Below are 12027 nucleotides of genomic sequence, written 5' to 3'. Positions count from 1 at the left end.
GGAGATGAATCCCCTCTCCGGCAGGGTGCCGAGGCGATCTCCAGGATCCCCCGAGATGGGATCGGCGGCGACGGCGTCTCGCAATGTTTTCCGTATCGTGGCTCTCTGCATCGGGGGTTTCGTCACGGAGGCTATTTGTAGGCGGAAGGGCAAGTCAAGAGGCGGCACGGGGGGCCCACACCACAGGCCGCGCGGCCAAGGGGGCCGCGCCGCCCTAGGGTTTGGCTCCCCCGTGGCCCCTCTTCGTCTCGTCTTCTGGTCTTCCGGAAGCTTCGTGAGAAAATAGGCCTCTGGGCTTTTATTTCGTCCAATTCCGAGAATATTTCTTTTCTAGGATTTCTGAAACCAAAAACAGCAGTAAAACAAAGAATCGGCACTTCGGCATCTTGTTAATAGGTTAGTTCCAGAAAATGCACGAATATGATATAAAGTGTGCATAAAACATGTAGATAACATCAATAATGTGGCATGGAACACAAGAAATTATCGATACGTTGGAGACGTATCATCGCCACACGGAAAAGCCTACCTATTTGCATGTGCATTCATTATAAATGAAACAGCCGACAGTTTTGAGTGGTGTTTCCGAGAGTTCAAGAAAGCAATGGGTGGCAAGTGCCCAAAATCAATTATAACTGACCAAGATAGAGGAATGGCGAGTGCAATACCCACTATTTTCAGAGATTCAATACACAGATGTTGCTTGTTTCATGTTAAGAAAAATATTGATGATAAAGGAGGGCCGGTGTTCCAAGCAAATGAAGGGTTGTATGAGGAAATGCAGGACATAATAGATAAATCATTGACAGTCCATGAATTTGAAACACTATGGCAGGCAATGATAATCGAGTATAAAGTGGGGCACATAAAGATATTTCAGGATATCTCGGAAAAGCAGCATGTAGTGGGTTCCGGTTTACTTCAAGAATAAGTTCTTCCCCTTCATCCAAACAACAGCTAGAAGTGAAGGCACTAATGCATTGTTTAAAAAGGGGGTAGGACCACAGTTCAGCATGACAAGCTTCCTGCGGGAGTACCAGCGGATAATGGACACAATGCATGCAAATGAGGATGAATTAGATCATAATGTAGTAAACAAAAGAGTTAAAGAAAAGAAGTTCCTAACTGCATACTACATCGAAAGACAAGCCCATGAGCTCTACAATATTTCCATCTTTAGGAAATTCCAGAAAATCCTAAATGATGTTACAAGACTACAAATCAGAGAAGATGAGAAGGGCAAGATATACTGGGTATTTCAGGCAACCAATTACCCAATAAAAGAGCACAGACACAGAGATTACCTAGTCCAAGTGAATCTACAAAACCAGGACTACTCATGCATATGCTGCAAGTTTGATAAGGATGGTTCGCTTTGCTCTCACATCTTGAAAGTAATGCTGCAACTACAAATAGACAAGATCCCGGAAAAGTATATAATAGATAGGTGGCGGAAAAGACAGAAAAAACTATTCAATCTTCCAGTCCACCAGTAAAATGAGGACAGCATTGTTCTGAGATTTAATGTTCTATCTAGATTGTTGGGATACACAGCTTCGATTGGTTCAAAAACCAAAAGAAATTACCAGTACTTGCTGCAAGAGATACCAAGGATAGAAGCAGAAATGGCAAGAATGAACAATGAAGATGAACAGGTCTCAGAAATGGGACAAAACAGTTCAGCGCGGACAGTTGTCAATTTAGACCCTACTGCTGAAAGTGCATCGAACATACACCTACTTGACCCAGATGTTGTTGATACAAAGGGCCGCCCTAGGTTGCTGACTATAAAAGAAAGAATTAAGCAGAATAAATTCTATAGTTGCAGCCACTGTGGTTCTAATAAGCATACAAAGAAAAATTGTGAAAAGCTGCATTTGGTCTTCAATTTACCAAAAAAGCCAAGAAAACAAAAGAAAAGGGACAATGGTGAGATTTATTTTCTTACTGTGCATATAGCAAAAATCTATAAGCTACTGATGACTAACATTTCTTCGATGACAGGTTCGCAAACTGAGGGACATGGAACAAAAACGAAGAAGTCCAAGAAAGCCACAGAACCAAATGATGAACATCAACCCCTATGTCAGCCAAGTGTATCTTCCTCGGTGAACCCAAACCAAGATGGAAACTAGGGAGATCAAATAAAAACATAGTTGTGTCAATGATGTAATCATGGGTGGCAGAATTAAACACTAAATTTGTTGGTTCTTACTGTAATATTTATGTTACTCGCGCACTATTCATATGTTTATGGTGTGGCATAAGCAAGATCATAGAAGTGAGCATTCCGATTGAGTGTTGCGACTTGGTAACACTACTACAATTGTACATGTCCGTGAATTATGCTCTTCACAAAATTTCATCATCAACTTGATACTATAGATGAGCTAGTGACTTCGAAACATCCAGCTACCGCAGAGGGAGAGACAGAGAGGAAGCACCAGATAGAGAGGTACCTTGAGGAGAAGAGCAGCGGTTGCTGATGGCGCTTGTGCAGCAGCTACTGTTGGCGCCTGATTCATGCCGGACGGAGATGAGCCATTAGGGCCGTAGGTTGGAATCAAGAGTCTGAAAAATGAGAATACTTAAAATTGAAGTTAAGACTGAGAGAATACAGAATTAAGAAAAACTGAAGATGTAACATAAATTTTGGACCAAGAGTAACAATCATACAAACAGATATGATGAATGAAAGCTAAACTTCAGCAAAGCTTGGGTAACTTCAAAATCTGGAACAGATTAGTTCAATTTTCACACACTAATGCTCCTTAGACGGACAGTATACTTAGAAACTCGGAACCAAGAGTTACTACATAAAACGAGATAATAACACTAAATCCCCGAGCTCAAAAGAAAAAGTTGAGGAGAATGAACCTTGAAGAGTGCGTGGCACCAGTACCGGGCCTCCCGTGCTTGACTGGCTTGTAGGAGAGGGAGAACTCCGCAAGGTAGTGGCCAATTATCTCAGGCTTGATCTCAACCTGGTTGAACATCTTTCCGTTGTAAATCCCCACAAGGATTCCTATTATTTCTGGCATGATGATCATGTTGCGGAGGTGGGTCCTCACAGCTCGAGCTTCTCACTGCTGGGGCATTGCTTTCCGTTTACAAAGCAAATTAGAGGATGCAGATGGTAGTTGAACAAAACAATCAGTAACAAGTATCTAAAATTCTAACTTAGATACTTCACACTATAGACAAATAAACACACAATGATAAGTGAGACCAAGGATGAGGGTTTAGATCTGAAGACTAACTTCATAGAGCATATGACACTTGGTCGAACATAGTGAGTTGATGCAACTTTCATCCTTGGACTAGAATAATATTGTCTAAAATATCAAGAAAACTTATGATTAGAGACTAACAAATTAACCGAATACCGAAACTTGAGAAAAGCACCGGTAGATCTATTCCTTGGGAAAACGAGTATTTACGCAATGACCCTTAGAGCGTACTGCCCCCGGTGGGGCTTAGGGAAAGGCGTAACCTAGTGTAAATTTTCACCAATGCTAAACAACCATGGTGTCACGTCACCCACCCAAATTTTCACTACCTAAACATGCTTCTGGGAAAAAACATTTAGGTGTATCTTTCTACAGACTTAAGAAAAAATAGACTAGCAATGACAATAGCGACATTGAAGTATATCTTTCTGCAAAACTGATGAAATGGAAAAAGAATGACAAGAGGGACAATGCAAATCTACACTGACAAACAAAGAATATTATACTGAAAATCAAAGAAACAGACTAACCTTGATTTTCAGTATAATATTCTTTGTTTGTCAGTGTAGATTTGCATTGTCCCTCTTGTCATTCTTTGTCCATTTCATCAGTTTTGCAGAAAGATATACTTCAATGTCGCTATTGTCATTGCTAGTCTATTTTTCTTAAGTCCGTAGAAAGATACACCTAAATGTTTTTTCCCGTAAGCATGTTTAGGTAGTGAAAATTTGGGTGGGTGACGTGACACCATGGTTGTTTAGCATTGGTGAAAATTTACACTAGGTTACGCCTTTCCCTAAGGCCCCACCGGGGGCAGCTGCTCTAAGGGTCATTGCAGAAATACTCTGTTTTCCCAAGGAATAGATCTACCGGTGCTTTTCTCAAGTTTCGGTATTCAGTTAATTTGTTAGTCTCTAATCATAAGTTTTCTTGATATTTTAGACAATATTATTCTAGTCCAAGGATGAAAGTTGCATCAACTCACTATGTTCAGCCAAGTGTCATATGCTCTATGAAGTTAGTCTTCAGATCTAAACCCTCATCCTTGGTCTCACTTATCATTGTGTGTTTATTTGTCTATAGTGTGAAGTATCTAAGTTAGAATTTTAGATACTTGTTACTGATTGTTTTGTTCAACTACCATCTGCATCCTCTAATTTGCTTTGTAAACAGGAAAGCAATGCCCCTGCTGGTGAGAAGCCTGAGCCTGTGAGGACCCACCTCCGCAACATGATCATCATGCCAGAAATAATAGGAATCCTTGTGGGGATTTACAACGGAAAGATGTTCAACCAGGTTGAGATCAAGCCTGAGATAATTGGCCACTACCTTGCGGAGTTCTCCCTCTCCTACAAGCCGCTCAAGCACGGGAGGCCCGATGATCGGTGCCACGCACTCTTCAAGGTTCATTCTCCTCAACTTTTTCTTTTGAGCTCGGGGATTTAGTGTTATTATCTCGTTTTATGTAGTAACTCTTGGTTCCGAGTTTCTAAGTATACTGTCCGTCTAAGGAGCATTAGTGTGTGTAAATTGAACTAATCTGTTCCAGATTTTGAAGCTACCCAAGCTTTGCTGAAGTTTATCTTTCATTCATCATATCTGTTTGTATGATTGTTACTCTTGGTCCAAAATTTATGATACATCTTCAGTTTTTCTTAATTCTGTATTCTCTCAGTCTTAACTTCAGTTTTAAGTATTCTCATTTTTCAGACTCTTGATTCCAACCTACGGCCCTAATGGCTCATCTCCGTCCGGCATGAATCAGGCGCCAACAGTAGCTGCTGCACAAGCGCCATCAGCAGCCGCTGCTCTCCTCCTCAAGGTACCTCTCTATCTGGTGCTTCCTCTCTCGTCTCTCCTCCGCGGTAGCTGGATGTTTCGAAGTCACTAGCTCATCTATAGTATCAAGTTGATGATGAAATTTTGTGAAGAGCATAATTCACGAGCATGTACAATTGTAGTAGTGTTACCAATCGCAACACTCAATCGAATGCTCACTTCTATGATCTTGCTTATGCCACACCATAAACATATGAATAGTGCAGCAAGTAACATAAATATTACAAGTAAGAACCAACAAATTTAGTTTTTAATTCTGCCACCCATGATTACATCATTGACACAACTATGTTTTTATTTGATCTCCCTAGTTTCCATCTTGGTTTGGGTTCACCGAGGAAGATACACTTGGTCGACATAGGGGTTGATGTTCATCATTTGGTTCCGTGGCTTTCTTGGACTTCTTCGTTTTTGTTCCATGTCCCTCGCTTTGCGAACTCGTCATCGAAGAAATGTTAGTCATCAGTAGCTTATAGATTTTTGCTATATGCATAGTAAGAAAATAAATCTCACCATTGTCCCTTTTCTTTTGTTTTCTTGGCTTTTTTGGTAAATTGAAGACCAAATGCAGCTTGTCACAATTTTTCTTTGTATGCTTATTAGAACCACAGTGGTCGCAACTATAGAATTTATTCTGCTTAATTCTTTCTTTTATAGTCAGCAACCTAGGGCGGCCCTTTGTATCAGCAACATCTGGGTCAAGTAGGTGTATGTTCGATGCACTTTCAGCAGTAGGGTCTAAATTGACAACTGTCCGCGCTGAACTGTTTTGTCCCATTTCTGAGACCTGTTCATCTTCATTGTTCATTCTTGCCATTTCTGCTTCTATCCTTGGTATCTCTTGCAGCAAGTACTGGTAATTTCTTTTGGTTTTTGAACCACGTAAGCCGTGTATCCCAACAATCTAGATAGAACATTAAATCTCAGAACAATGCTGTCCTCATTTTCTGGTGGAACTGGAAGATTGAATAGTTTTTTCTGTCTTTTCCGCCACCTATCTATTATATACTTTTCCGGGATCTTGTCTATTTGTAGTTGCAGCATTACTTTCAAGATGTGAGAGCAAAGTAAACCATCCTTATCAAACTTGCAGCATATGCATGAGTAGTCCTGGTTTTGTAGATTCACTTGGACTAGGTAATCTCTGTGTCTGTGCTCTTTTATTGGGTAATTGGTTGCCTGAAATACCCAGTATATCTTGCCCTTCTCATCTTCTCTGATTTGTAGTCTTGTAACATCATTTAGGATTTTCTGGAATTTCCTAAAGATGGAAATATTGTAGAGCTCATGGGCCTGTCTTTCGATGTAGTATGCAGTTAGGAACTTCTTTTCTTTAACTCTTTTGTTTACTACATTATGATCTAATTCATCCTCATTTGCATGCATTGTGTCCATTATCCGCTGGTACTCCCGCAGGAAGCTTGTCATGCTGAACTGTGGTCCTACCCCCTTTTAAACAATGCATTAGTGCCTTCACTTCTAGCCGTTGTTTGGATGAAGGGGAAGAACTTATTCTTGAAGTAAACCGGAACCCACTTCTGTCTGCTTTTCCAGATATCCTGAAATATCTTTATGTGCCCCACTTTATACTCAGTTATCATTGCCTGCCATAGTGTTTCAAATTCATGGACTGTCAATGATTTATCTATTATGTCCTGCATTTCCTCATACAACCCTTCATTTGCTTGGAACACTGGCCCTCCTTTATCATCAATATTTTTCTTAACATGAAACAAGCAACATCTGTGTATTGAATCTCTGAAAATAGTGGGTATTGCACTCGCCATTCCTCTATCTTGGTCAGTTATAATTGATTTTGGGCACTTGCCACCCATTGCTTTCTTGAACTCTCGGAAACACCACTCAAAACTCGTCAGTCTGTTTCATTTATAATGAATGCACATGCAAATAGGTAGGTTTTTCCGTGTGGCGACACTCCAACAAATGGTGCAAATGGGAGATTATATTTATTTGTTAGGAATGTAGTGTCGAAGCTCACACAGTCACCACAGATTTCATAGTACTGTATTGCTCTAGCATCTGCCCAAAATACACTCCTCACTTTGTTGCATTTATCCAAATCCATTGAGTGATAGAATATTGGGTTCTCTGTCTTTTTCTTGTGAAACCAATCCAAGACCTCCATCATATCATTGTTTGTCACCTCTCTGTTTATGGTAGTGCTGTAGTTGCTGACTTTTCTTTTGTTGTATGGTAGAAGTGACATGCCTCCTCTTATAAATGCCAACACTGCAACCATGTCCCTGGTTGGCATGTTGCAATGTTTCATTGTTCGAATCATTTCTTTTTCAGCATCTGACATGTATATATGTGACCCGTAGAACCCGCTCCGTGGGCATAGTTCATGGTTGTGCAAGAGATGCATTCCTGTGATTCTCCACATTCCTTGTCCGTCACTCGAATACCATTTCTACTTTGCAATCGGTCTTAGCTATTACTCGTGCTTTGTCGTTGCGCAACAATCCGCTCATTTTCCTCTTCAGTGTTTTTGCCATACTTGTTACATTTCATTGTAAACCTTATGACCTCATTGTTTCTTTTCTTACTTGTAGTACGGTAAGATGAAACACAGGTGACCGAGAACCCAACATTGTAAGCATACATGTTGAAAAACTTCTGAGCTTCGTCTCTTGTCGCAAACTCCATTCCTACATGAGGTTCGAACTCTGTGTCTCTTTCATTTTCTGAATGTCCATCCTGTTGAACACCCTCAGCAGCTAGTTTCTCATTTGATAGAAAGATATTTATATCATCCTCTGTAATGTCCTTCCGTTGTTCTTCATTTTCATCATCAGCATCGACATTGTCAGGTTGCATTGTTCCATTTTCCTGATTGTTTTGTTCTTGTCCATCCCTACTACCAGTTACCTGCATGCATTTTGTAATTAATAAGTATTTTTACACAATAACATTTATTACTTGCAGATTTTTTGGATGATGTTTGATAATTACCTGGTCTAGTTCCATATCATTAAACATGCTTAGATCCCATGGGTTTTCATTATCTTGTCCGAGCGATGCATCCGATGAGCCATGATTGCTGTCCTGTGGTGGCCCCTGTCTCTTAAGTAAACTTTTGTTGGTTGCACCCTCATTTTCTCTGTTTGAACCATGAGCTGGTACCTGCATATTGTTTGGACAATTTTAATATTTTCATGCTTTCTAAAAGTTGTTAGCTAATTTTCTTTCAGATATTTGTATTTTTAAATACCTGAGCATTAGCATACCGTGTTTGATATGTTTCACTCTCTGTGAGACCACTAAGAAGCAAGCCGGTATATGTAAATCCTTCCTGCAATAAGATGATTATCTATAAATCCTATGCATATCAAGAATATTCTGACATTTTTTAATTTTTTATGTGCTTACCTTTGTGAAGAACTCATCTTGGACATCAATTGTTTGTTGAATGTCTTGCATGCTTAGCCCTGAGTCTTTCATTGTCTAGAGAAATGTTAACAGTTAGTCTCGAAACAAATATGTTATTACTCCTCTATTTTTTTAGTTAGCTCAAACCTTTTTGAACAAGTCATCTTGTATACTGATTGCTTGTTGAAAGCCTTGCGTGTATTGCCCTGAATCCTGCAAATTTGTATAAAAATGTCAACATCAAATACATTGGCGGTGCTTCACTACTTAACCACAATAATCATACAACGCTCCTATTTTTCATGCATTTTTAAAGCTGGTAAAAATAGGTTGGTAGACTTAATGCGGAACGAGGCTCACAATAATATTTATTCCTAGTTTTGATTAGATTCATTACTTATTCAGTGTGTTGAATTCGGTGCAGGTTCAGTTGGGGATGTCCCAGTGTTGCTCGGTAAAGCCACAATCATACATGAATTGTTGTGGTGAAGCAGTGAGTGTTTTATTCTTGGCTTTCATGCAATAAACATTTCATGGGAACTATATTATTTCTGGAACAGTTACTTATAGATTGTATTTACAATAATAGTATCACTTCAAAGTATGTTTGGCACTGACAGCACCAATCTATCAGTATCAGTTCCGTTTGTAATCTTTTTTGAGTGCTTCACAACTATGCCTAGATGTATCAATTCTCATTTCACTTAGTATATCATGGAGCATGTCTTACCATAATGACCTGCTATAAGTTGGTGCTAGGACTTGTTGAACACCTACTATTTCTAGTCTGATGCAATTTTGATCTTCTTAATTTGTCGTGTACTAACGGAAAACGTTCCTCTATTATGCGAAGATTGTACCGCATGCTCCTAATACCAAGTACCTCTGCGACACATTCTATCTGACCTTTCCTGTTACCTATGTCATGAAGGTTTCTTGATACTGCTGGACTAAAAAAATCCAAGGCCTATCTTTGTGAATGGTGTCTGGATGGTTTGTTGCATGGCTGGTAAGTGAAGTTCCTAGTTTCCTACACAAGTAGCCGTAGGTGACAAGTTATTTCATGCGAGTTGATCATAAGTTGATGACTCTTCGAGTGTGCTCGAATCATACATTGAATGAGCATTTTCAAATTGTATAGCCATATTCAAACCTGTTATGTGTATTTGCTGTAGGTTAGGGAATTCCTTATTCCCTCATACACTCTATTCTACCATGTTATTTTTTCAAAATTGCTGCTACTGGAATAGTACCTCAATCTTTTTACCTGTGTTTTGTGATATTTAATTTGCAAAAACAAAATATTGTACATTCCTAAAAAGGCACAGGGACTCGGGATACAGTAATAGCAATTTATCCCGGTATCAAGCTGCAATACATCGTTCTATAAATTTGATCTTTACTCTACTTGTGAAGTTTCAAAAAATCTTTTCTAAGGTAGGCAACCATTTGTGTATGCAGATGGCACGGATACTTCTGTTCGTCTACTTGTTCTACCACATATACTTCCACTATGATCAGGTAAATGTCTACCTGCTAGTTTATGTCAGTAATTCTAATTGACTAATTCTCTCAGTTTTTTTTCTAGTAAATGTCTTTTCAACATAGTAAGGTTGTTAGAAGGTAAACAGAGAATTTCTTCGCTTAAATAGTCTATGGAATTCTCAGTAATTTAGTTAAATGGGTATGCATGTCTCATCACTCGTGTGTATTCATATCCATGAGTTATTCTACTATTTTGAATTTCTCTGAAACATGCTATTCTACTCCTTCATTATGCATGTCATCGTGCTAAAATCATCAAGAATTATGCGGATCAAGACAATGCGTTGGAGAGGTACATGATTTTCCTCAAGAAAGTGAGATCTAGTGAGAGGTCGGTTATGAAGATAGTGGAGAACTAAAAAGTAGCGAGGATGAGGAGGGGGTAACATGCCTCTGCTGACGAGGAAGGAGGGGCAAATCCTTGCCCAGCTGCATCGGCATTCATGTTGGTGTAAGTTTTCTCATTACCCTCCATCTCGTTTTGTGGATCTCTTCCTTTTTCTCGATCTCCGTACTTGTTCTTCTTGCCGTCGCTGGTGTGCCGGGGGTTTGCGTGAGGAGGAAGAAGATGGTCACGTGGCTGTAGTTGTTAGAACAGGCCTGGGAGGCCTGGTTTCTCCCGTGCTCGGTGTAAAAGCCTAGAGGCCCAGGAAAAAAGCCTAGTGGCCCAGAAAAAAGCCGAAAAAAACCGGACCGATCATTAGGAGGTGGGACTCGATCGTTGCCAGCTGTTTTTTTCTGGAGGACATCCGACTGACGGGGAATGACTAACTGAACGTGGGATTGAATGGGGTGGGGGGAAATCTGACTTGAACCCAATTGTGTTTTCATCTAGCTGATGATTAGATTTCAGCTAGATGAAAACGCAATTCGGTCTAAGTCAGATTTTCTACCGTTCATTCCCTTTTTGCACCAATCTTGGCGCACGTTTCTCATTTCTGGGTTGTGTCCCGCCTATGCTCCACTTGTTCTGGTTCATTTCTGATTATTTTCAGCTGGTTCGGTTTTCTACTGGTTTTTTCGGGTTTTTTTTTTGAATTTCGGGGTCCGTGCCCTTTTGTCCTGAGGCATCTCTCACTTTCCCCATTCTCATTCCCTTCGGTTTCTTCTCACTGGGGAGAGCGGAGAGGCCGAGGTCGCGGGGCGACGGGGGCGGCGGGGCTGCGGGGGAGGCGGGGATTTTCTTCCACGGCGAGGTCGAGGTTACTCGGGGGCGGCGGGGGCTGCTGGGCTGCGGGGAGGCGGGGCTGCGGTGTGGCTCTGTTTCCGTCCACGGCGAGGCCGAGGTCACTCGGGTGTGGCGGGGCGGCGGGGCGGCGGGGCTTCCTTCCACGGAGGGGCGGTGGCTGGAGTTGTCGCCGCCGAGCAGGAGGCCGGAGTTCTATGGGCTTGCGCGGAGGCAGAGGAGCTCCCGTCGTCCATGGCGAAGCTTCTAGCGAGTTGCCACTGTTTCGAGGAGGATGTAGGAGGATGCGTCGCCGGCGAGATTGGTATGCTTCTGTCAATTTTTGTTGCTCTCCTAATTTCGTTTTGAGTTCATCTACACCCCTGCAACTCCCGTCCATAGGTAGATCTGTGGCGCTATGTTTTGATGCAGTTCATTTTAGGTGTTCATGGTGATAGATCCCTATGTTTAGGTGTTTATCAAGTTTGTGTCATTCTAGTTATAGCAGGCAGCAGTGGCTATGATCAGAAGACAGGCTTCATGCTTTAGCATTTTCGATTCCCATTACGAGACTAGCAATGTTGTAAATGCATCTGATGCATAAAATAATTTGTAGCTCATTTCTTCTGTACCCAATAGCTTCATATATAATGTCAGATAATCGCATTGTGAACTTATTAGATGTAGTATAATTGGGATTCTCGCATTTGTGAGGTACCTGGTTTCAGCATCATTTACTTAACTGAGACATTGACCCATACCTTCTTCAGAGTGCTTTTTTGATATTGTCTGATTCAAATACTTGTCCAAAATCTCATGTTTGTGAACATTGGTTGGTTTTGTTTTCCATCCTCATGT

The 12027-nt window shown here is 40.8% G+C and overlaps 1 protein-coding gene and 1 long non-coding RNA gene across 2 annotated transcripts; one reads left to right on the top strand and one right to left on the bottom strand.

Annotated features, from left to right (window-relative positions):
- Window positions 1–1337: 1337 nt before the first annotated feature.
- Window positions 1338–4471, bottom strand: LOC124647333 (40S ribosomal protein S15-3-like). Its single transcript, XM_047187295.1, has 5 exons — window positions 4372–4471; window positions 2878–3079; window positions 2460–2571; window positions 1587–1595; window positions 1338–1406 (listed from the first exon to the last, which is right to left on the bottom strand). The coding sequence occupies exons 1-5, from the start codon at window positions 4469–4471 to the stop codon at window positions 1338–1340; spliced, it is 492 nt and encodes a 163-aa protein (XP_047043251.1).
- A 143-nt stretch (window positions 4472–4614) lies between these two features.
- LOC124649441 lies at window positions 4615–7748 on the top strand. Its single transcript, XR_006986637.1, has 3 exons — window positions 4615–4634; window positions 4941–5052; window positions 7643–7748. It is a non-coding gene; the product is annotated as an uncharacterized LOC124649441 (long non-coding RNA).
- The last annotated feature ends 4279 nt before the right edge of the window (window positions 7749–12027 follow it).

The sequence above is a fragment of the Lolium rigidum genome, chromosome 4 (assembly GCF_022539505.1).
Source record: "Lolium rigidum isolate FL_2022 chromosome 4, APGP_CSIRO_Lrig_0.1, whole genome shotgun sequence".
Taxonomy (NCBI): domain Eukaryota; kingdom Viridiplantae; phylum Streptophyta; class Magnoliopsida; order Poales; family Poaceae; genus Lolium; species Lolium rigidum.
This window is presented reverse-complemented; position numbering and strand designations above follow the sequence as displayed.